This window comes from Cherax quadricarinatus, chromosome 11 (assembly GCF_038502225.1).
Source record: "Cherax quadricarinatus isolate ZL_2023a chromosome 11, ASM3850222v1, whole genome shotgun sequence".
Classification (NCBI taxonomy): Eukaryota; Metazoa; Arthropoda; class Malacostraca; order Decapoda; family Parastacidae; genus Cherax; species Cherax quadricarinatus.
The window spans coordinates 17,791,419-17,819,256 of NC_091302.1; the positions used below are offsets into that span (position 1 = coordinate 17,791,419).

General features: G+C 39.6%; 1 protein-coding gene across 1 annotated transcript in view; it reads right to left on the reverse strand.

The window, feature by feature from the left end:
- Nucleotides 1–27,838, reverse strand: part of LOC128687509 (nephrin-like) — a 721,388-nt gene that overhangs the window by 349,599 nt on the left and 343,951 nt on the right. The window contains exon 3 of the mRNA XM_070083853.1: nt 26,537–26,709. Coding sequence (XP_069939954.1) covers nt 26,537–26,709 — 173 coding nt within the window. The remainder of the gene's footprint in view (nt 1–26,536; nt 26,710–27,838) is intronic.

Below are 27,838 nucleotides of genomic sequence, written 5' to 3' on the forward strand. Positions count from 1 at the left end.
GCGAAGCGCAAGCAGACCAATACGGTCTACATGGTCTTAACTGTTCCAAAACCAAGGGCTGGCATACAGGGCTGGATGCCCAGCCGAGAGGGAGCCCCGATCACTAGCAGCCAACAATACCCACAACTCAGCAAACCGCCCCGACGGGATCACCATCTATCCTTGGAAGTATGGCAAGCTCTTAGCATGGGACTATACCTGTGTGTCCACACTGGCTGACACCTATATCCATCACAGTGTGGGGCGACAGGGAGGAGCTGCTGACCACAGGGAGGAGTACAAGATCAGCAAGTACAGGGACATAAGCCAACAGTATCAATTTGTCCCAGTGGGATCAGAGACTTTGGGATCATGGGGAAAAAATGTCACACATTTTCTTAAAGAATTGGGTTCCAGACTCATCGACACCACCAGGGACCCAAGGGCAGACACTTTCATGTTCCAGCGCCTCAGCGTAGCCATCCAGAGGGGAAATGCTTGCTGCATACTTGGCTCGCATCCAGCCTCGGAGGAGCTGGAGGAAATTCATGATCTTTGATACATTGTGCCATTGTATTCATGTTTGTTTTTTCTGTAAATGTATTCTGTTCATTAATAAATGTTCACATATAATATAAAATATATAGGAGGTGGAAGGAGAAGAAAATATTCAAACAGCTCCGGGGAGAACCTTGAGATTTCCCTGAGGTACGTTTATTGTCTTCTCTGATGATGAGGGTCCCCAGTCCAGCTATAGAGGTGGTACTTCGCTATATATAAAAAGAATATATATATATATATATATATATATATATATATATATATATATATATATATATATATATATATATATATATATATATATATATATAGATAGATATATATGTATATATCTCAGTATACAAATGCTTTCATTCTAATCATATCTATGAGAGTTGATGAAGTCCCTGGTGGGCGTAATATCTTCGCAATATAATGTCATACGCCGCATACCCATTGTTACAAAATGAGACATCTACTGAGTGACGGTATCTCCAGAGAATACCAGGTCAACTTACTGATCTCCTTTCAGCATCTAACCTCTTTCTGGTTTCCTAACACTTTGTATCCTAGTCCAGTTATCATGTGAAACTAGATGGCTTCTCAGTATCGCTTTGAGATTACAACTGGATGAATACAAATCCAATAAATAAAAGATGAGATCTTTAATAACAAAGATGTCTAGGTGGTAATCTTTACAGAATAATAAAAGGTATAATCTCCTAGGCAACTCAGAGTATAACTTGGTATACTTGCACATCATAGTTATTCTATGCATATATTCATAAGGTGCTAAGGGCACACTTGAGAAAATGCTCCTGTACTATTCTTAATATGCACCATCTGAGTGCATGAGTTGTACTCATAAGTACAAAAGTAATAGTTTGTGTGTGTGTGTGTGTGTGTGTGTGTGTGTGTGTGTGTGTGTGTGTAAGTGTTTGGTATGTGCTCGGACTAACTCAACTTAGACTGTGACTGACAACACCAAGTCCATAAATAAGCAAACTTCTCAACCATAAAAGCAATCAGGCAGCTGTCAGACAAGGAATCAAGGAGACCAAAACAACCCTTACTGCAGACATTCAACAGATCCTACACTAAAGGTATAAAACTCCCTTATTACTGAAACTGAGTTCAGCAATTCCAATTTCCCGACTACAACATTGCAGAGATGCCAGAATAATGTAGGTCGAGAGTTGAACCTTGGACAGAGTCTAACGACTCACAACCTCTGTAAACGTCAAATATTACTAAGTCTAAATAATGCTCTGTGAACAGAGTTGCATAAAGCTGCGTGAAATATGCCCTGGCTTACCAACACACATATACTCTAGAGAATATAGTGTCTAAATAACAAGAGCTGAGTAGAATAGCATTCTCCCAGACAGAGCAAGAAACGAGATGTGTCCTTAATGAGGAACAGAGAGAGAGAGAGAGAGAGAGAGAGAGAGAGAGAGAGAGAGAGAGAGAGAGAGAGAGAGAGAGAGAGAGGTTGTACACTATGTCTCCTCAGTGATTGCTTTCATAGTAGATCTCTAATGGTAGTTCTCAATGCAAAAGAACTAGCAGCACATCCTACTGGGACAAGCGTTCCACAGGGAAGTGTGCTTGGGCCATTGTTATGGAATGTCTACTTCACTGACCTCCTTCATCTCATCCCATAATCCCATGCATATGCAGACGACTGCACTCTGATATTTACTTATCCAAGAGAAGAAATGCCAGCTGCTCTAGGCTACATCAATCACCAGCTAAGAGCTATATCAGCCTGGGGAAACCGATGACAGGTAACATTTGCACATGAAAATACACAAATGATGATGGTCTCTAGGCACCATGATGATAATGCTGGAGCAGTAGTAAGAATGAATGGGAGAGTGTTGGTACCCGGGGAAGAAGTTGATAGACTTGTGGTGAAATTTGACTCTAAACTGACCATGAAGAACCACTTTGTAAATCTTGCAAACAAGGCAGCCAGGAAGCTTACAGTACTTCGACGTATCTCGCATTTGCTCGACAGAAGGGGGTTGCAAGATTCTGTATGAGGCACAAGTACGCTCACACCTTGAGTATGCTCCACTTTCTTGGTTTGCCTGCCCCCCATCTCATCTGCGACTGCTTGACAGAGTAGAGAACAGAGCAAGAAGCCTCATTTCTCGCCTGGACCCATCCTGGAGAGATCAGTCATTTCAGCAGAGCCTTCAACACAGGAGGAATGTGGGGGCCTTACTGTTATGTACAAGGCCAACATTGTTAAAGTACCACACTTGGCTCCACTTCGAGGACAGCGCGAAACAAGCTTTTATGCCACAAGTCGGGCAGAAAGCAGCAACGTCACTCTGGCTGTACCCTTCTCCAGAACATCTTAGATCGTTTATCACCAGGATGACTTGAGTCTGGAACACATTCATTCAGCATAATAATAATATCAACGAGGTAAAGTCAGTTGATCATATGAAAATGCTGGCCCACAGATGGCTGGAACTTTATCCTGTTTCTTACCTGCATGTTTCATGACAATGAAAATGGTTTCAAATAAGCTGATGTAGGTAACAGCTCTTAGCTTGTCAATAAAGTTAGGAATCCTTAATTGGTCGATAGCTTATCAATAAAGTTAGGGATTCTTAACCTAACCTGGTCGCATCCTTTGACAAAAAAGAGAGAGACAGAGAGAAAGAGAGGAGCAAGGCCTGAAGATCCGACGTCAGGTGACTCTTAGCAGCTTACCTCTGACATAAGTGGGCAGGTAGTTTGCAAGTGCTGGCAGCCAATTATAACTCTCCTATAGTGAGCACAATGAGAGATGTAGTTGTTACCTCCTACTTATGTAAGTTAGTAATAGAAGTCAAATAATAAAAAGCATGAAATTTCCATTTTTAGCTATTAATGAAACCATTAGCAATATAAAAAATTTTGACAAGACAATATATAAAATATGCTTTTTGAGGTCTTTTCATAGGGTGCAACATTCATATTGTGTCTTATCATACTTGTTGGTGTATAATAGCACTGCTATACATACTGGCCATCAGTGCAACATCGTAGTGCCCCCCCCCCATATTCTCATCTACTGCATTCCACTCACCATAAGATTGAAAAATATTTTTTGACACCTTTTGGTTCTTCTTGTTCTCTGAGGTCAGTGGTCAGTTCATTGAGGTCAGTGGTCAGTTCTTTAAGGTCAGTAGTCATTTCTTTGAGGTCAGCGGTTAGTTCTCTGAGGCTAGTGGTAACAAGAGGTTGTACCTGTCCTGCGATGTTTCGGGTGATTAGTGTGGAGTGTTATAGAACACCATGGCTTGCTTTTATAGTGTCACAGTCTGAATTAAGGTGTTGAAGGAATAGGTTGTACTTCTCAAGGAGGAAAATAAGAAACTGACAATTCAGCTTGATAAATATAGCAAGGAATATGAGGTATTTGGGGTTGGCAGTGAGGAGCAAATTAGTAGTTGGATGGAGTTTTCAGTGCACGAAGAAACAAAGTGATGAAGGTTAAAAGAGCAGATTTGAAGGTAGGAAATCGCTTCTTTGTTTTCCAGGACGATTGTATTTCAGTGGTCAGTGAGGATAAAAGTATCACTAACTCCTTTGCTAATGAGGGTATGAATTTCCTTGTGGTCCGTGACTCACAGGTAAGATATATTGACCGTGGTTTCTGTAACAGAGATAGGAAGATGAGACAGAGGAAGTGTTTCCCAGGAGCTGGTGTTGGTGACACAGTCAACACGTTAGGTAATAGTAACAAGTCCATTATCTTCCTCAATGCTGGTCGAAACTATATTGTAAAAGGTAGGAGACAGGAGCTGGTAATTAAGTACAAATCAGTTATACATTTCATTAGGTCTAAGGAAAGGGTCCCAATCATACGAAACATTTTGCCTAGAAGAAGAGTGAGCAATGAGTGGATGTCTAGGGTAAATGGTGTAAATTACTTGATAGACATCTGCACTTTCTCCATTTTCTCGACATGCTAGACAAGGTGTTTTCTTCCATACTTATGCCACATAGGTATGTAGTACAGTATCGTGAATGACTCCTTGCTTAGGTTTCAGAAATTTAGTCTTAGCTTTGCCAGACGCGCATTTACTGCAGCAGTTATTTAGTTAATGTGCGCCTTAGGTTACATACTCTGAAGAATATTCACCCTGAAGCCCTCCTTGAATGAGGTTTGCCGCCTTTGCCTCCCGAGCCAGTACGCCGTCTGTGGTCTTCTTTGTGCATTCCTAATCTTCCTGTCCAAGTTCATTTGTATTTTCCTAATTAGTTTCAAAACCGAGAACAGGAATACATATGTCTCTATCACTTCCACCATGGCGTTAGTGTATACAAAAATTAGTACCACTCCCAGTATTGGTCCTTGTGGAACAAAAATCGTCACATGCTCCTATTCCGATAATTCTCCCCAAATAATCACTCATTCCTTCCTTCCTTGTTTCACATTCTTTGATCCATTGCAGTGCTTTCTCTATTATTTCAGCCTGATCCTCTAGCTTTTGTCCCAACTTTTAGTGCGACACTTTGTGATTTTTTTTTACTATTCAAGAATATGCAACCTACCCATTCTCCTCTTCTGCATCACATATATGAAGTTGTCGCAGAACATCAATATGTTTGCAAGAGAGGATTTATCATAACTAAAGCTCTACTGGTTGTCATTTATGAATCCACTCCTTTCTAGATGCTCCAGCACTCTTCTGATAATCTTCTCTAAACCTTGTATACTTTGCATGTCAGTTACAATGGCCTGTATTTGCACGCCTCCTGCCTGTCTCCTTTCTTAAATATTGGGACTACATTTTTTGTCTTCCACACTTCTGGCAGGTTACCCTGTGTCCATTGCCTTGTTGAAGATTGTGGCTAGTGGATTACACATTGATTCTGCTCCCTCTCTCAGGATCCATGAAAAAAAGTATCTGGTGCTATTCTCTTAGAGGTATCTAGCTCTCAAAATATTTTTCTAACTTCTCCTCTTATCGCATTGTTTCGAGTACTCACTGGTGCACGCTACCTCTTTGTATCTCTAGTATCATGTCTATTTCCTCCTTAAACATTTTGTTGAGTTTCTCACAGACTTCATGGTCATTCTTTGTGAGCTCTTCTCATTCCTTCTAAAGCTTGATTACCTGGTCCTTTACTGTTGTCTTTCTCATGATGTGGCTGCCTAGCAACTTTGTTTACTATGTGACATTTGATGCTTTGTCATTCTCAGATTGCCGATGAGCCTCTTTTCTTACCCATTTATTTTTGTTTCTAGCTTCTCTGCTTATTTTCTTCATTCTTTGCCTTTTGTATTTCTTACATTTCTTTCAAGTGTCCTTGAAGGACACTCTGTTATTACCTTAATCCAACACGACACTTCCTCCAGTATTTTCAGTCTTTGACTTAGGTCTCGCATGTACTCTCTGATTCACAGCAAAGATTTCTCCTTTTATTCCTACAGCTCTTTACGTTTACTGATTTGACTTGTGGTGGAGACCAGTGTCAAATGCTTTCATACACTCCAGGTAGATACAGCACCCATTCTTTTCTTTCCTTTTATATCTCGGTAAGTTTGTCATGGGACTGCAGTAGAGGATATTCTATCATTGACTCCATGCTTGGTGTCAATGACGAAGTTCCTTCACTCTAGATGATGCAGTTTCCTCTTTCTGATATTCTTCTCCATTACTTCGAAACGGATGCTTGTTAGTGATGCCAGTCTGTAATTTAGTTCCCGCCTGTCTTCTTTCTTAATTATTACGATTATATGAGGACATTTCCAGTTATCTGTCAGCTGTCTCATTCGAAGCAACACTCTGAGGAACTTTGCTCTAGGCTCACACGGGGGTTCTTCTCCTTACTTTAGAACCTATAAAGAATATTACCAGGTCCTATTACTTGCACTATCTCTAGTTCTTTTTGTGCCTTTTTTCATTTTTTCCTTTGCCCTGCATAATTTTTCTAGTGTGAACTGATTTATTGTTGCTTCTATAATTAATTAAAGCATAAGAATAGCGGTAAACTGCAATAGCTCTATTGGTCGTTGTTTAGGCATGTTCAAGTACGCAATCAACGGACTAAAATCTTCGCTTTGCAGATTAGGATCATTTATTTTAATCAGATCAATATTAGTTTCTGCTGGTCAACACACTCACTTCAAGATGCCTTGATGCTGCTCATGGGCTTCGATCCGAGAAATTCGAGTTACTTTTCCATTCCATTAATCAGATCTGATTTCCCCTCATTCTTCAGCCAGTATAAGTGCTTCCAGATGATAACTTCCCATGATAAGAACAATAATTATAGAGGCAAATATAATAATAATTATAGCCACAGTTATAATGATAACCATAGTGACAAATATAATAATAATAATAATAATAATAATAATAATAATAATAATAATAATAATAATAATAGTCAAAATGAACACTATAACCTAAGCTAATCATCATAAAACTATACACTATACACAACCAAGTATTTCTAGAAGCCAGAAATTATTTAATGAATACTAATTTGTGATTTAATGAATAACTTCTTCAGAAAGTGTTTCCACGATCGCCAGACGACTAATGGGAAACATCTCTATACCAGCCCCACACACTCTGCTCATTGATTTTGCTCACTAAATGCATATTGCATTTCAATATTGCAAAAGACATCAGCGGTGTTGCCATACGTTCAACCGCACGCAAGCAGACGTGTGAATGTTTGCTGCTCAGTGAGCTGTGTTGGTGTGGTTATGGCTCCAGCTCCAGGCCTCAGCCTAGTAAACTGCTATTCACTGGCATACTGATGCCAAACTTATAAACAAGTTGACTTCCTGGTGTTTCAGCTTACAGTTAAGTTTCTGTCCAGTTGTTTACCTTTAACAAGCAAATTCTGCCCCAGGTGTTTCAACTTGCAAACAGGCTCCATTCGGGGAGGTGTCAACTGTCTATACAAGTTATTTTCCAGGTGTTTCTACTTACAATTAAGTTATTTTTGTGGAAACCAACAGAAATGCACTGAAGATGATAGAGAGCTCTTGATCAAACCTGTTTATATATTGTTAGGTGCTGACCGACCGTTAAGGATTTAGCGTTTTCCAATGCATATATTAATCACTGGTCTCTATTGTATCCATAACTGACTCTCTTGATCTGGATTACTTCCACCACGTTTTCCACTACCTCGCTGTAGCTATTAACTAACCAGTTGACGGTCCTGGAAATTTTGGTGCTCTAGGCGAAAACAAACAAAGGTGCCCCTCTCCCTCCTCCATCAACAGCATACTAACAGATGGGGTATTGTACCTTAAAGTGAGAGCACCGCAGTGTGAGAAAATAAAACAGTGCTATGTCTCCCCTGGCCATCATTTGGTGCTCTTATGTCCAGGAACGCCATTAAACAAACCTGTTAAAGTGTTTCCTAACGTTGCTGAGTGGTTGAGTGCTGGACTCACACTTCCAGCACATTATCTTCCAATAGTAGTAAACAGCTACACAAGAACTGTTCGACTACTGTTAATCTGCATCCAAGGCAGTCTCCAAACACCTGCCCATGTTAGTGTAGCAGCAGATAGACACCAAGTCGAGTGTTGTTAGTCGTGTTCAGGAAAAGTATGAAGTAAATAAGGTAAATTGCTTTGCTATCTTAAGTTATCCTGGGATACCCTCAAGGGGTATTAATACGAATATAGTATTATTATCTATGTTCTTCTATTCTTTAGTTTCTCATGTCATCCTTCTGTCCATGTTAGTGCTTCTGAATACTTTTATAGAAATTATTCATGCTGAATTGTTAAACTAAACCTCATTTACAAGCTAATACTTTTCTAAAAATGCTTCATAAGTATTAATTTGATTCTGCACGAGATGCTTCGCATTTGACAGGGATTTTTCTTAGGAAAGTTGTAATTTCAAAGTTGCATCAAATCTCTACCCAAACAATGTGTGAACCAATTCATTGTAACCCGAATATTTCAAATAAATATTGACAGTGTTATTGTTATGTATCTTGATTAAGTCTTGACTGATCTTTAAATACAGCCATAAATTTAAACCAATTTAGTTTTTTTCGTGTAATGTATCTTATTCTTCCTCCTGATGTTACTAAGGAATCTCATCGACACCATGCCTAACCCTTCTAGGGCAGGGTAGGTGCCTGAGCCCGAGCCTTTAGCTCATAAGACTGTCATTCCCATTTGCTCCCTTGGGGCGGGGATGGCAGACCAGAGAGGCCTAGCTTGTGGCTAGGCCTGGGGACAGTTGGTCCCAAAGATGAGGAGGTACTTGTGCCTCCTCCCATGGGAGACTTAGGTCTCAGACACTCCCTAAAGAGGGAGCCAAGGCCGGGCCACCACTTGGAAAAGGCCCGGGCCGGGAGAATACCGGCTAATCTTTGATAATAATAAATAACTAAGGAATCTACTTTATCTACTTCCTTGTTTTATGAACTTATACGTGGTTATTACGTCTCTTTCCTCTTAATCTGCCCCCGAGGAACGTGTAGTGTTCAGCCTTTTTTTCGTGTTTCTTATCCACTTTACTTTGAAAGCCGTTTGGTAACTTGTTCACGGAATTTTTCCAATTTTATTAATACTGCACTACCAGGCGGAGACTCTGTATTACTGCAATATATCCAGATTTGGCCTAGTACATTAACTGAATAAGTTTTCTATCATTCCCCATTTTCTAACCTCAGTAAAGAGAAAATAAAGTATAAATTCATGAGTAGAGATCCTAAAATATAGCCAGCGTGAAGGAAGGTTCAGTAAATTTAAAATTAACAATCAAAGACTTGTCTGGGACAATACAATCGAAGAAATATCAAACATTCCCTGTCAAGCTATCATAGGCCAACTTAACCCAAGATTTAAATGTAATAAATATGCTCTGGTAAGTCACCTAAAACAAATCAGATACAGAAAAAGAACGACGATGAATGTATAGAAGGGGTTTCTGAACCACATAAAGACGAGCAAATATCATAGTAAAAGAGAATCAATACAGAGGGATTGCGATGCTGAGGTTTTTGTTTTACCGTAATTAAGGTCTGATTATTTACCCTTCTCCGCCATACTGAACTTGCTATCGTGGGTACCTAAGTTGGGAAACACAAGCGATAAATTCCAGGGATCTCAAGTGTGATTAATCATGCTCCTGAAAACTATTAAGGACCGGATTAACATTATCAGGTAAAGTCAGTCATCTTAAGCGACTTCATTTAAGATATGTTTCCCCAAACACTGGAAAGGCTCTCAAAGTCTACAAAAGCCTTGATGCATACCAGAATTTTGTTACAAGCGAGGTAACAAGCCTGCAGCTGTAGCAAGTATTCTGGGCTGCAGATTATCCTCTCACCATTGCTCAGGCAGATAATCAATTTAAATATTTTTGAACTCAAAATAGTAAATGCGTATTTTTACAAGTATATTTACATTCAATCTGCTAATCATGACAGATGACAAAGTAAAAAAAAAAATAGGAGAAAGAACTATTTACCTATAGTTAGGAATCTCTCAGCAAGTCAGGTGCTGGGGGAGCATTGCTCTGTATGCTCCGAGTATTGCAAAGACTAAGCAGTTAGAGCTGTCGCTTTGAATGTACATAAGCTTTTGACAGCTACATATAAGCTTCTTTACCGACTCACCCGGTCTCCTTGATCTGCTTTCTGATTTCGTGTTTTCGGAAATCATTATGTGACAAGAACAGGTAATAGAAAGTGCTACTATTATTATTCTTGCTATATTATTATTATTATTATTATTATTATTATTATTATTATTATTATTATTATTATTATTAATTATTATCTATTTGAAAATTGGGCATTAGATTACAATAGCTGCTGTATACTGTCAGCTGCCACTTCTGCAGCTTCAAATATCCATCATTCTTGTCTTTTTTATTTTCCGGATCCTGTAGAATGCTTGACTTGGCTTAATGTCTTGTAAGTTACTACATCCAACCCAACAGAATAAATAATCAATAAGACAGAATAAAAAGGCACAATACAGTGAGTGGAACAATTAACATAGGAGAATCAAACTTATGACGACGTTTCGGTCAGACTAGGAACGTTAACTAGTGATGATAGTGGCTAACAATGATGAAAGAATCCCAAAACAAGGCAGAGTATGTGTGGTCGTTCGTCAGTGCGATTTGATGTCAATATGACGAGTAACGCCACATGCAAGAAACTCAGTAGAACAGAAAATGAAGTAGTCACGATAGACGCAACACAAAAGAGACAAAAGAAACTTCAGAATAGTGGAAGATATCCTAAAAATTTTGTTTCACATGCATAATCCAAGTCAATAACCTATTTCAAAATTGGTACATTACACACAGGAGGTTCATGCAGTGATGACGAGAACAGACACAAGTAAATTCACGAAGAAACATTATGAATTAATGTTTCGTAATGTGCTCGAGAGCGTGAGTTGTAGACCCAGCAAGTCCCTTCATTACCTCCGTCCACTCTACAAATCATTCATCCAACAAAATCACAAATCCGGACAGAAATCGAGAAAGAGAGAACATGCCTCTACCCTTAGCACTTGGCCTTGATTCCTGCAATTTTCTGTTTATTTAGAAATACAAAATACCTCTAAGAGGAATACTGAATGTTCTTAAGAGGTGCGCCTCCTAAGATCATGAATCTAGGTGAATACCCGGTGGTCTTAAAAAAAAGGCAATAGAGCAATGACAGTGGCAAAAAATACAGATCGGCAACACAAACATTACACATCATAAAAGTCGTTGAAAATGTGGTGACTCGCCAGATTATATATTTTATAGAAGAACGTAAGCGACATAACTCAAGGCAGTTCCATTTAGAGCGATAAAATCAACCCTACCACAGTCATTACACAATTGTTGCTCTGGAAAAAAAGGAAATGAAGATGTTGTTTACAATGTCTTTCCAAAGGCACTATATATATATATATATATATATATATATATATATATATATATTTATATATATATATATATATATATATATATATATATATATATATATATATATATATATATATATAAACACTGATCTCTGGCTGAAGGAGACTCGAACCTACGAACCTTAGGACAAGGTACGCAGTGCTTTACCAATCTACCCACACTGGACAATACCTTGGCGTGTAGCATGAGCTACACGTTTGATCCAAGGCAGCCAGCTATCAGGGAGAAGGCTTACAGCTTTTCATCTCATCCCCTGCATGCATCAGCCTTACTAGAGATTTGAACAATGCAAGGAATTCGCGAGAGCATGCGAAATATACACAAACACTGATCTCTGGCTGTAGCGTGTAGCGCATGCTACACGCCAAGGTATTGTCCAGTGTGGGTAGATTGGTAAAGCACTGCGTACCTTGTCCTAAGGTTCGTAGGTTCGAGTCTCCTTCAGCCAGAGATCAGTGTTTGTGTATATTTCGCATGCTCTCGCGAATTCCTTGCATATATATATATATATATATATATATATATATATATATATATATATATATATATATATATATATATATATATATATATTTATATTTATTTATATTTTATATAAAGAGAAACAATTTTTTTTTTTTTGCAGGTGACGTTCTTGCCACATGAGAAATTAGGTGAGAATGAATTTACAGATGAAAAATTATAATTACTGAAGTAGCAGAGACGTATTTGGATAGAATAAATGTTAGTAATGGTGGTAGATGTCAAAACAGCTTAGCTTGTATAAGGACAAGCAATACATCGCTGAATGTGTTGTTTATAGAAGTTGATATCGTGGTTTTGAACACGACTTTAGGCTATATTAGATTTTTTATTTATTTTGTGGGCGATTTAAATGTGGATTAAGATTGTGCTAAAGTATCAGCAGCAGAATCAGTAGGCATAGCCAATATTTACGGTCTGGGTGATAAAACTATCGATACCAGACAATGTAATTAAAATATTAATATAACAGGTGCACTTAAAAAAATTAATTTTACTCACACACACACATTAGCGAAGAGGCGGGGCCAGGAGCTATGACTACCCTCGCAACCACAAATATGAGAGTGTTCGCACATACACGCACACAGCGACATCAGGAGGAAAACAACAGTCAGGGACCAGGTAATTAGGCTAAGTAGGAAGGAGGAAAGCTCATAAGGAATGACCAGGAAGGTTGTGAAGAGCTCACCACGAAATTTAGGGAGGTATTCTCAGAGGAAACAGAAAGACTTCCAGCAAACCGAGACGGCAGAATACAAGTAGAGGCAAAGAAACTGCAATGTGAGGTAGATACCCCGAAGGCGGTGAGCCCAGAAATTATTATGGGCCTTGAGAGGGAGCAGAGGCACTGTGTGTGCCTCTAACAACAATATTCAACAAATCTATCGAAACAGAGCAATTGCCAAAGGTGTGCAAAACAGAAAATGTAGACCAAATGTTTAAGGAAGGAGACAGGCACTGCCACTGACATGAATAGTACGTAAAGTCATGGAGAAGATTATCAGAAGAGTAGTGGATCACCTGGAAAGGAATGAGCTCATAGACGACAACCAGCAAGGCTCAGGAATGGGAAATCCTGCATCATAAACTTTCTGAAATTCAACGACAAGGTAAGAGAAGCAAGACAAGAGAGAGAGGGATGGGTAGCTTGCTTTCTCTTGGACTGTAAGAAGGCTTTCGACACAATGCCTCACAAGAGACTGGTACAAAAGTTAGAGAAGGCAAGAATGGCAAGAAAAGCACTTCAACGGATCAAGGAATACCTAACAGGAAGGAAACAACGAGTGATGATGGTACGTGACAAGGTTGTGGAATTGGCACCTGCGTCGAGTTGGAGTTCAAGAAGGATTAATCCCAAAGCCGGTCCTCTTTTTTGTATACGTGAATGATATGGCGAAAGGGATAGATTCAGAGGCATCTCTGTTCGCAGACGATGCGAAACTCATGAGGAAAATACAAGTGGACGAGGATCAGGAAAAACTGAAATGGATCTGGACAAGCTGTAAGCAAAGCCATGAAGCATGAGAATATCCATTAGGACTTTTTATTGACCTAAGGAAAGCTTTTGACACAGAAGACCACGGCATCCTACTCCACAAACTTGACCATTATGGTATAAGAGGCCATGCACTTGCATATTTCAAATCCTACCTTATTAATAGGTATCAGTACGTCACCATTAAAGACACAACTTCATCAACACGATCACTTGATACTGGAGTGGCACAGTAAAGTGTCTTTGGTCCCCTGAGCTTCCTCTTATACATCAATGATCTTCCCAACGTATCACAACACCTGAATGTCAACACTTATGTCATCTCCCACCCAAATCTTGCCACACTCAACACCATTGTTAACAAGGAGCTACTAAAAGTATCTACTTGGATGACAGCCAATAAACTTACACTCAACATTGACAAAGCCTTCTATGTCATGTTTGGTAACAGAACAGGTGTTGCACAGCTGAACATTAAGATCGACAACACTCTTATTGCTAAACATAATGAGGGTAAATTTCTGGGCCTACACCTCGATAGCAACCTGAAATTCAGCACCCATATCCAGATTTAACAAAAAAAGTATCCAAAACGGTTGGGGTCCTCTCCAAGATACGTCATTACGTCCCACAATCAGCCCTTCCCACACTACACTATTCACTCATCTATCCCTACCTCACTAATGCTATTTGTGCCCGCGGATCAACAGCAGCAACACACCTAAAGCCAATAATAACCCAACAGAAAGTCGCAATAAGAATTATCACACAATCCAATACTAGGCAACACAGCTCACCCCCACTCTTCAAAGATCTAAACGTACTCACTGTACAGAACATCCACACTTACTACTGTGCAACCTACATTTACAAAACCATAAATTCCAGTATTAATCCTGAACTAAAACACTTTCTTGATAGTTGTGACTGGACCCACAGGCACAACGCCAGGCACAAAAATCTCTATGACATTCCCCGTGTCCAGCTAAACCTATACAAATATTCAATACATATTAAAGGGCCTAAAATCTGGAACTCCCTGCCTGAAAACTCTAGAACTGCAGACACAACCATCACTTTCAAAACTACCGTTAAAAAACATCTTATCTCCCTGACACACCCAACTGTCAGCTAGCTACATGAAAACCACCTATTCTCTTACTTGTGTCATACACACATAAAAAAAAAACTAGACCTACTCTCGATATCTGTGATCCCCCCCAATTTACACTTGCACTCGCCCAAATGACTGTAAACATAAAATTTCGAATATAGGAGTTTAAATAAAAATTGTGTAACATGCCAAGACAAAACCATTTACAAACTGTAATGCAGTTACCTAGCTTTAATATCAATATGCTCCATAACTTGTATCAGTATAGAATTAGAATTATTATTAGTTTGCCCGAAATGCCTAGTCATGCTAGGAATGACAGTGGCTCTCTTTGTAACCACTATTTTATAATATGTAAATCCCACATTGTACTCATTACAGAGAAATAAACATTTGTATTTGTATTTGTAAAGGGCAAAGAAGACCACAGACGAAATACAGGCTCAGTGGTCAAAAACTGCAAACTTCATTCAAAAAAAAAAAAAAAAAGAAAAAAAAAGATTTAGGGGTGGGTATCATATCGAGCGCATCATCTGCAGCATATGAGAGTTTGGCAAACCTAGGAATAGCATTTCGACGTCTAAGTAAGAAGTCATTCACGATATATCTAGTCCCAGAGCCAACGGATATGTCCTACGAGGAGAGGTTAAGAGAAATCAACCAGATGACACTAGAAGACAGGAGAGATGGGAAGGAGATAATAACATACAAAAAACTGAGAGGAACTGACAAGGTGGATAGGACAGAACGTTCAGAGATGGGACACAGCAACAAGAGGACACAACTGGAAGTTGAAAAGTCAGACGAGTCACAGGGATATTAGGAAGTATTTCTTCAGTCAAGAGTTGTTAGGAAGTGGAACAATCTGGAGAGTGAAATTGTAGATGCAGGATCCATACATAGCTTCAAGAAGTACGATAAAACTCATGAAGCAGGGAGAGAGTGGTCCTGGTAGCAACCAGCGAAGAGGTGGGCCAGAAGCTGTGACTCGACCCATACAACCAAAAACTGGTGAGTACAAACACACACACACACATACACACACACATGCACACACACACACACACACACACACACACACACACACACACACACACATACACACACACACACACACACACACACACACGCACACACACACACACACCACAATCTTCAACACATCCCTGGAAACTGGGCAAATACCTGAGGTATGTGCTCAGGGCAAATGTTGTTCCCATTTTTAAAAAAGGAGACAGAAAAGAAGCACTAAACTATAGACCAGTGTCACTGACGTGTATAGTATGCAGAGTTATGGAGAAGATTATCAGGAGGAGAATGGTGGAGCACCTGGCACAGAACAGGAGTATAAACACCAACCGGCACAGATTCATGGAAGACAAATCCTGTGTCACAAAGCTTCTGGAGTTTTATGATGAAGTAACAGAAGTAAGACACGAGAGAGAGGGGTGAGTTGATTGCATCTTCTTGGACTGCAAGAAGGCCTTTGGCACAGTTCCTCACAAGAGATTAGTGCAGAAACTAGAGGATCAGGCGCATATAACAAGAAGGGCACTGCAATGGATCAGAGAATGCCTGACAGGGAGGCAACAACGAGTCATGGTACGTGATGAGGTATCACAGTGGGCACCTGTGACGAGCGGGGTCCCACAGGGGTCGGTTCTAAGCAGTGCTGTTTTTGGTGTATGTGAACGACATGATGGAAGGGTTAGACTCGGAAGTGTCCCTGTTCGCAGATGATGTGAAGTTAAAGAGGAGAATTAAATCTGATGAGGACCGGGCAGGACTTCAAAGAGACCTGGACAGACTGGACACCTGGTCCAGCAAATGGCTTCTCGAATTTAACCCCTCCAAATGCAAAGTCATGAAGATAGGGAAAGGTCACAGAAGACAGCAGACAGAGTATAGGCTAGGTGGCCAAAGACTGCAAACCTCGCTCAAGGAGAAAGATCTTGGGGTGAATATAACACCGAACATGTCTCCGGAATCATTCATCAACCAGATAACTGCTGCAGCATATGGGCGCCTGGCAAACCTAAGAACAGCATTCCAATACCTTAGCAAGGAATCGTTCAAGACACTGTACACCGTGTACGTCAGGCCCATACTGAAGTATGCAGCACCTGTTTGGAACCCGCACTTGATCAAGCACGTCAATAAATTATAGAAAGTACAAAGGTTTGCGACAAGGTTAGCTCCAGAGCTAAGGGGAATATCTTATGAAGAAAGATTAAGGGAAATCGGCCTGACGACACTGGAGGACAGGAGGGTCAGGGGAGACATGATAACGACATATAAAATAATGCGCGGAATAGACAACGTGGACAAAGACAAGATGTTCCAGGGAGGGGACACAGAAACAAGAGGTCACAATTAGAAGTTGAAGACTCAGATGAGTCAAAGGGATGTTAGGAAGTATTTCTTCACAGAGTTGTCAGGCAGTGGAATAGCCTAGAAAGTGACGTAGTGGAGGCAGGAACCATACACAGTTTTAAGACGAGGTTTTATAAAGCACATGGAGCAGGGAGAGAGAGGACCTAGTAGCAATCAGCAAAGAGGTGGGGCCAGGAGCTAAGACTCGACCCCTGCAACCACAAATAGGTGAGTACACACACACACACACACACACACACACACACACACACACACACACACACACACACACACACACACACACACACACACAGGCTCCATACATAGCTTAAAGATCAGATATAAGGTCCACGAGGCTAGGAGGCAGCAAATCTTGCAACCGGCAAGTTGAAAGGCTGGGCCAGGAGTTGCGAATCAACCCCTGAAGCCACATATAGGTGAGTACATACACATAGCCTATTGGCTCTTATGTAAATGTAGTCCTACTTATTCACGAGAGCATTTAAATGGTAGAGCGGAGCGCAGGAGGTGGACTGCATTTTCTCGATTTGATTAAAAATTGTCTAAAGAATGAATTGTATGATAAATGGAAAAGAAAACAACATTTCCTTCATGAAGAAATTGATGAGATGTGCAACAGTGGCAAAGGAAGGAAAGCTCAGACAGTGGTATACTTGTGTGGTTGAATAATCAAACAAAACTGTTGAGCTCATAGAGGTAAGCAAAGATATCATAGCCATCACACAGACTAAATAATCTGATATAATAAGTGATGGCATATTCCTAGCAGGCTACCAGATAATGAGGAAAGACAGAACATAGGGATAAGGGAAGTGTGAGATTTGAAGAGATGAGAAAGCCAAATACAAATGAAGCTAACTGATTACATAGAGGAGTACAATCATGGGTAAGGAACCCAGAGCGATGGTAGCAGTGATTTAGAAGCCACTACCGTGCAACAGGAGACCAAGACAACAGAGGAATTGATTAGGAGAACTGTAACCTACATTGGCCGCCCTGACGGGTATTGGAACACATACACAACAGCATAATAGATAAAAAAATAATAGTGATCGGGACACATCAGCGGCAATGGAACCTGTCGGGGTGTCACCATGAATTCTATGAGAGGAAGAAGAAGTACTGTGTGACCCACTGGCTATGATCTACAACTAGTCAAAGAACACCAAAAGTCCCAATATTTAAGAAAGGAGGATAGGAAGCGTTCAACTAAAGGCCTGCATCATTAACATGCTTACCAAGTAAGGTAATGGAGCAGATAATCAGAAGGGTGGTTGAGTGCTTGGAAGGAAGTGGTTTCATTAACAGTAATAATCATAGGTTTAGAGATAAAAAGTTTCTCGTCCTAACCTATTTGAGATCTATGACTACAAAGTGACAAAGAGTGAGACAGGAGAGAGAGAAAAGAGTTGCCTTCATATTCTTTTACTTCGCGAAGGCATTTGATGCTGAATATCACAGAAGACTAAGGAAAAAACTTGAGGTGCAGGAAGGAATAACAGGAACGTACTCCAAAGGATCAAAGGGTTCTTTAATAGAAGGAAATATAGTGATTGTCCGGTAAGATACGTTAGAATGGAGAACATTGGCAAGTGAAGTTCGGCAAGGATCGGTATTAGGACCTAATCAGCGTCAGAGATGAATATTAAAATGGCACAAAATGCCTACAGGTTCTTAAGTAAGACACAAATGCAAAAGTTAGATATCTCGAAATAAAGATACCTAACTGTTGCATATGTCTCACCTAACAGCTTCAGAGATATGTGACTGGCATAGCAGACTGTACAGAGACAGCTGTAGCTCTGTTTGCTGACGATGTAAAACAATGAGTATTAAATAAAAAAACAGTGAAGACAAGATAAGGATAAAAATGGATCTGGACATACTGCAAGAATGATCAAATAAGTGGATACTTGAATTATAATCCCAGAAAATGCAGTTACGAAAACCGGGGAAGGGACAAGAAGACCATACATAAAGTATGGGATCACAGGACATAGACTGCAGACCTCACTGAGAAAGACCTAGGGGTAAACATAGTGCCAAGCATATCGATGGAGTACATCAACTGAATAACATTTACAGAGTTTGGCACTCTAAAGTAAAGTCACTGAAGACTCTCTACAGTTCAGGCCCATCTTCGAGTATGCAGCATCAACATAGAACCCACAATTGATAAAGCAACTCAAGAAAGTGCAGAGGTATGCAATGAGACCGATTCCAAAGTTAAGGAATATAAGTTACGAGGAGAGGCTCAATGAACTGAATCTCATGACATTAGAGAAAAGCTGAACAAGAAGACATTTTAGCAGCACACAAAATACTCCGGAGATCCTATAAGGTGTTATATGCCTTAGTGTTAGTGTAAAACAAGACTTCGTAATAAAAATATCCCTGTTTTATGATGTGGTGAAAGAACTAAACTTTGTAAATTTATTTGGGGTGTTTGTGGATGTGTTTCATGAAGCTGACGTCCTGGCGTCACAGAGGGGAAGATGGAGGAGCGGCAGACATGTACCGGGACTTAATTAGCAGTTGGGATTTTTTTTTTATGAGCTGTTGACTACTCCTGTAGGTAACAGGGTGTTTATTTTAGGCTAATAGAGGTCATAAAGTGTACTTCGCTCTGTTATTTACATGGGCATGTATGTATATAGGACAGGAGAGAGCCGAGGATAGTGTGTTCATACGTTTTTGTTCTTACACGCTGCTCTGAGCTTGCTTATGTTTTGTCTCGGTGTTTATGCCTTACAGGAGCACGTTGACTTTCTTAATGATGTATAGTAGGGTAAAGCAGGGCGGTGATTTTAGATTTAAGAATTCGAATTATTTAGCTTTCCTTTTATGATCATAAATTGTTTTTTAAACTCATTATTATAATGCCCACACATTTAGTGTGTTTTTTTTTAAGTTTATAAGAGAGTATGACCCTAGCCTGGGTTTTAATATTGCTGATTAAGGCCATGTGGCGTTGACCCTAGATAACTGAGATAACTAACTAGATATCACACGACATCGTAATTCAGGGATAGACTGAGCATCGAGAAACAGGTACACAGGGGGAAATGTGTGGAAGCTAAAGCCACAGATAAGTCAAACTGATGTCAGGCAGTAGGTCTTCAACCACAGGTGGTCAGAAACTCGAATGATCACGATGAAGATGTGGTGGAGGGCCCATTGTAAATGGTAAGCTGAGAGGCAGGAACACATATGTTTAAGAACATATATGTGTCAGTGGAACGCCTTCCTACTGAACAAAAGAAACTAATGGAAAAATAAATAAATAAAGAAATGATTTAGGAAAAACAAGAAAAATGATTTTTGAGAATTTTACTTAAAATTTAAATATAATAAAAAAATATGGCCTTCAGTTCATGTAGTTGGGTAGGAGTAGGTATGGCCCTGGATAGTTCCTCTGATGTTATTTATGTAGGTTATCCTGGGCAGATGGTAATCCGATGTTCTGGAATCTCCTACCACTTGGATGGAGCACAAGTAGAATAGGTAAGGGCCGGTAGTTGTAGAATAATGTTAATAAGTATTATTAACACACGTCTTGCCCCTTTATCTGGCGTCTATCCTGGAAGACCACGCCAGGAACAGAGCTGACAAATAAGAGAAAATAAAACTGGTTACCCATAGTCATGATAATATAACATTTAAGAAAGAAAAAGAATGATAAATGCCAAAATCATTACTGGTAACCAGCAAACACTAGAAAAGAACAAACAGTAATACTCCTGGTAGATCACCCTACCTGATTAGGAGAAGAGTGGAGGCGAAGTGACTCTCCAAACTTCAATCCACACCAGGTAAGGTCAATATTACCAGGAGTAGAAACTTTAACAAATCGGACACCAGGAACTAGTTTTGCCCCAGCCCGCCAGAGAGGGGGGGGGGTGTGTGCGCGCGCGCAACGTAACTCGCTAATGGTTCCTGGGTGCCCGAACAACCTTAACCCCACTTACACCTACTTTTCCCTCACAATATGTACAGTATCCACCATCACATGTGACTCAGCAAAGACTTCATTTAGAATACTGTTGTCCATAGAGTGATATCATTTCCTGGTTCCCACACAGTAGCGCATATGACAGAGATTATTAACAAAGCAATGCATGAATTCGACACACCAGCTTCCAAAAAATCATTTGATAACGTGGGATAGTGGCGTCAATGTTGTTAAAGGAATTAGAGGGACAGGATACGACATTTAGTTTTCTAGATCGCCACCCATCTAGATACCCATCAATTACACAACCCAGGGCAACATGGGTTTAGAGCAGGTCGCTCCTGTCTGTCCCAACTACTGGATCACTACGACAAGGTCCTAGATGCACTAGAAGACAAAAAGAATGCAGATGTAATATATAGAGACTTTGCAAAAGCCTTCGACAAGTGTGACCATGGGGTAATAGCGGACAAAATGCGTGCTAAAGGAATAACAGGAAAAGTTGGTATTTGGATCTATAATTTCCTCACAAACAGAACACAAAGTTTAGTAGTCAACAGAGTAAAGTCTGAGGCGCTACGGTGAAAAGCTCTGTTCCACAAGGCACAGTACTCTCTCCCATCTTGTTTCTCATCCTCATATCTGACATAGACAAGGATGTCAGCCACAGCACCGTGTCTTCCTTTGTAGATGACACCCGAATCTGCAAGACAGTGTCTTCCATTGCAGACTGCAAGGCTCCAGGCGGACATCAAGCAAATCTTTCAATGGGCTGCAGAAAACAATATGAAGTTCAACGATGAGAAATTTCATTAACTCCGATATGGTAAACATGAGGAAATTAAAACTTCATCAGAGTACAAAACAAATTCCGGCCACAAAATAGAGCAAAAAACCAACGTCAAAGACCTGGGAGTGATCATGTCGGAGGATCTCACCTTCAAAGACCATAACATTGTATCAATCGCACTGCTAGAAAAATGACAGGATGGATAATGAGAACCTTCAAAACTAGGGACGCCAAGGCCATGATGACACTCTTCAGGTCGCTTGTTCTATCTAAGCTGCAATATTGCTGCACACTAACAACACCTTTCAAGGCAGGTGAAATTGCTGACCTAGAAAATGTACAGAGAACCTTCACGGCTCGCACAACGGAGATAAAACACCTCAATTACTGAGAGCGCTTGAAGTTCCTGAACCTGTACTCCCTGGAGCGCAGGCGGGAGAGATACATGATTATATACACCTGGAAAATCCTAGAGGGACTAGTACCGAACTTGCACACGAAAATCAATCACAACGAAAACAAAAGACTCGGCAGACGATGCAACATCCCCCCAATGAAAAGCAGGGGTGTCACTAGCACGTTAAGAGACAATACAATAAGTGTCAGGGGCCCAAGACTGTTCAACTGCCTCCCAGCATACATAAGGGGGATTACCAATAGACCCCTGGCTGTCTTCAAGCTGGCACTGGACAAGCACCTAAAGTCGGTACCTGACCAGCCGGGCTGTGGCTCGTACGTTGGATTGCGTGCAGCTAGCAGTAACAGCCGTGGGGGCGTTGACCCCCGGAACTCTCTCCAGGTAAACTCCAGATAAACACTTCACCTAATTATCCATGACTATATCCTGGATTACAGAGTAATAAAAGACACTGTGAGCCACTTAAGTCACTCTCCTCTCGCCTGCAGCAAACTAGAGGTTCCTCAAGAAAAAAAAGAACTACCACTGTACAAGCTCATTCAGAATGTACCTACCCACTGGGATAGCACTTAATGTTAGATCGCAAATGTGAGCAAAATAAATGCAATATATTGCTTAGGTAACACACTCGCACAATTACCATCATTTTATTGAAGTAAATAAAGTCAAATTTCCAAGTTCTGTTTTTGTTGAAAATACTTTACTAAACAACTATACATCTTAGCAAGAAAAAAGATGTCTTGACTCAGAATCACTGACTCAGGTACGATATTTGAAACATTTCATCAACTAGCCTTCGAGTGTTCCAAGATTCTCGGGCTTGGGTAACACTATCAGTTTTCAAAGTGTCAGTGTTAACTACCATCGAGAGTTACACCGCTGACAGCAACACAATACTCAGCACATATCTAGATCCCCGATATAAGAATAACTTCATCAGTGTCGTTTAGTATTATCACCAGATAGATCATATAATTATAGCGATAAAATTAATGGCGGAGGTAGTCATTAAGGGTTCATTAACAGAAATTACAGATGTCATATAATTTGTTTCTATATATATTATATACGAATGCATATACCACTCTTACATTCCTCATAATTTACTGAAGGGTGATATAAATTCTCTGTTTAAAACTCATAAAAACAGCTCTCTTAATTCGTCACCTTATAGACCTTTTGTGAAACTATGTGAAATTAATTTACTGGGTATACTAAAAGGGACAATACTGAGTGCAAACACTGTAAGTTCGGTAAAGAATTATCAACTAATGACTCATGAGAGAATTTACTGTTTTCATGGGTCAATTTATTACGCTTATTGATACTGGAATTTCTCCTAACAGTGTATATTGTATTCTGTAATATTTACGAAACCGAGACAGGCATTGTGTGGAATGAAAATAGGGTGATTATTACACCATTAACAAGTGCGTGAGAGAAGGGGCGTCATATCACCATTACTTTCAAAATTACAAATAAAGGAAGTGATTAAAGAAACTGCAAAATGTAATCCAATGTTCTGAAGAAAGCATATACAATATAAAGTTCCAAATTAACATAAGTCAAAATGACTAAGAGAACTTATATTTATTATTTATTTTTATAAACATATCGGCCGATTCCCACCAAGGCAGCGTGGCCCGAGAAAGAAAAACTTTCATCATCATTCACACCATCACTGTCTTGCCAGAGGGATGCTTTACACTACGGTTATAAAACTGCAACATTAACACCCTTCCTTCAGAATGCAAACACTTCCTATCTCCAGGGCTCAAGTCCGGCCTGCCGGTTTCCCTGAATCCCTTCATAAATGTACTTTGTTCACACTCCAACAGCAAGTCAAGTATTAAAAACCATTTGTCTCCATTCACTCCTATCAAATACGTTCATGCACGCCTGCTGGAAGTCCAGGTCCATTGCACACAAAACTTCCTTTACCCCCTCCCTCCAATCTTTCCTAGGCCGACCTATACCTCGCCTTCCCTCCACTACAGATTTATACACTCTCGAAGTCATTCTGTTTCGCTCCATTCTCTCTACATGTCCGAACCACCTCAACAACCCTTCCTCAGCCCTCTGGAGAACAGTTTTGGTAATCCCGCACCTCCTCCTAACATCCAAACTACGAATTCTCTGCATTATATTCACACCACACATTGCCCTCAGACATGACATCTCCACTGTCTCCAGCCTTCTCCTCGCTGCAACATTCATCACCCATGCTTCACACCCATATAAGAGCGTTGGTAAAACTATACTCTCATACATTCCCCTTTTTGCCTCCAAGGACAAAGTTCTTTGTCTCCACAGACTCCTAAGTGCACCGCTCACCCTTTTCCCCTCATCAATTCTATGATTCACCTCATCCTTCATAGACCCATCCGCTGACACGTCCACTCCTAAATATATGAATACATTCACCTCCTCCATACTCTCTCCCTCCAATCTGATATCCAATCTTTCATCACCTAATCTTTATGTTACCCTTATAACCTTACTTTTTCCCATATTCACTTTTAATTTTCTTCTTTTACATACCCTACCAAATTCATCCACCAACCTCTGCAGTAATCTGAGTAATATTATCCGTCATTATAAATTCGACCACCAATATAAATATTTAGAACATTATGCAGCAGAAATGAGACAAAATATGTTTTATGGAAAATTTAAAGAAATTTTTAGAAACCTTAAGAATGACACATTTTTCTTTACATTCAAAGCATTCTGTATGTCTCATTTTTAATGCTGCCTTTTCAGATGCTTTGAAAAAATGTTGGGGCTACCCACTTACAGGAGTAGTCTTAATGTTGCACATTTATGTAATATATGTTTAGTTAAATATTATGTTGCTTTATTATTAGGTACGTATGTATTTTCAATATCATATTAATTAGAATTCTGCATATTGTTCTTATTTCCCGCTTCTAAAACAAGGATATCATGTCTCAGTTCTTTCCCACTTCATCAGTAAAACATACTAAATACTTTTAATACTTTCTATACATTAATCTCTAGAACAATTTGGCTATAGAAACCTCAGTCAACAAAAGATGTGTTTATTTAAAAATTAGAAGCATTTTCTGCGTTTTTCTCATTTTTTTTTTCATTTTTGTGTAAAGATTAATGAATGTAAATTGTCATAATTTTTTTATTTTTGACAGTGGGTTTGTAGATGAATCGAGGAAAAGTCACATTCAGAGTCAGATCACAAAATTTTGGTTTATGCCACACGGTAGTTATGAGCAGCTGAGGAACACTGCTCAGTGCAGTAGTGCTTTATTTATGTGTCACTCTATGTTGTATGTAATATGCAGCGTTTGTCTATTTCGTATTGCATATTGTGAAATACTGCTTATTGATCGATGTTTTCTGCTACCACTACTACTGCTACTGCTACTGCTAGTACAGTACTTCCTCTTTAGCTACTAGTGCTACTGCTGCTACTTCTACCGTTACTACTACTGCTACAATTAAAATTACTACACCTACTACTGCTACTGCTGTTGCTGTTACTACTGATACTGTTGTTACTTCTGGTGTCACGGCTATTTCTGTTGTTACTATTACTGTTACTACCACTATCGCTTCTAATTTTCCTAGTAAGGTTAATTCTACTATTGATACTACTCCTAATACAACAAACACAACAACTACTACTGTTACTACAAATAGTACCATAACTATTATTACCATAACTATTGCAACTACTCCTCCCCTACTGCTACTAAAATAGGTGAGGGCAAGTTAACAGCAACATGGAGAGTAGCGAGAGTAACAAATGCTATCTAGGGGAGGAGCACCACGAGTGGTGGACATGTCACGGGATACCAACAGACAGAGAATACTCTGAGAGCTCAAACGAGCTGACCAGGCCTCTGTTAGGCGTGATTAACAGACGGAAAATCGAGCCCTTACCTCTCCACGCCTTGGGTGTTCAAATAAACTTGCATTTTATAATAATAATAATAATAATAATAATAATAATAATAATAATAATATTAATATTAATTTATTCACCCATGTCAGTCTAATAGACACCCAAATATCCTGAGGTCGACTATTTGTATTTAGCTGACTTGCTAAAATGTTTACATGGATTTAGTTATAAGAAAAGTAACAATGGATCGCATCCCATGTGATCCAGCGTTACTACCGAGGATCAAGTCCCGTTATTAGTTTGTTCACCCAGTGAGTATGTTACTGAGACACACTATGCTGTTCATGGCATTTAAATAAATGTTTCTCATACCTTATCAATTATAAATTCATCAATTTAAGAGAATTGATACCGTCCCTGGCGGACGAAATGTCTCTATAAAATACCGTAAGCTGCATACAATATCTTATTATGATACCAGTTGGTATACAACACCAGTCAGGTTGGGGAATACTCACCTATCCGGAAGTCGACTCTACAGGTATAGTTGGCTTGATCAGCGGTCATGACCGGTTTGATGTGCAGTGCAGGCATCTGACCAGGCATGAATGTCACTCTACCCTGGAGCACTTCACTCTTCACTGTGTGTCGTTGCTCCGACGGCTGCAGACGACCAGGCCGGTTGTCGTAACTGAAGGAACACAGACACTACTTAGCACTGTTCACGTCGTACATTTTCAGCGAGGGGTAAATACACAGGTGTGTGTGTGTGTGTGTGTTAATGTATGTGTACTTACCTAATTGTGGTTGCAGGGGCCGAGTCATAACTCCTGGCCCCGCCTTTTCATTGGTCGGTACTAGGTCCACTATCTCCCTGCTCCATGAGCTTTATCATACCTCTCCTTAAAACTACAGTCCCTATTTTACTGCTTAAATTATTCCTAACTTGTGGTGGACAGGTTTCATGCAGCCTTAATGACCTTCTCGTATAGATAATGGGCTGTTAACTGTTAACCTAATTAACCAGTCAAATAAACAAGACTATGGCCGACCTTCCCGTCTTTGCTTATTGGGAAAGACATATAAACGGTGATAAATATATACCAGTCAGAATGTATATACTGAGAAATACATATCTCTCAGTGTATGCACAGAGACGTGTATCTCATAGTTTATATACACCAGGATACGTGCATCTGTTATATATATATATATATATATATATATATATATATATATATATATATATATATATATATATATATATATATATATATATATATATATATATATCCACGAACTTTTTCGCCCATATAATAATAATAATAATAATAATAATAATAATAACACCCTTACAATTCATGCCACTTTCAACAAAGTATCATAACAGTTATGCATGAAGCAAGAGAGGAAAATAAAATAACTAGAATGAAGAAGAACAGTTAAGGAGAAGATACCTAACAAGATAGATCTATGATTACCAATTTCTCTTCCACAGCACCTCCTCTGAGTTGCTTAAGAAAGATGCTCTTTTTTCTGGACCTTCCGTCAAGAAAGAGTATTCCAAACTTTACAAGAAAAGATAACTTTTGCTCCTGTTTCGAGATTTACAGATTTTTCAAGGCCTTTCTGCCTAACAATAGATGCTACGTCCATTGGCATAGGTGCCGTCGTAGCTCAAAAGACCGACAATAGGTATATATATATATATATATATATATATATATATATATATATATATATATGTGTGTGTGTGTGTGTGTGTGTGTGTGCACTCACCTAGTTGTACTCACCTAGTTGAGGTTGCAGGGGTCGAGTCC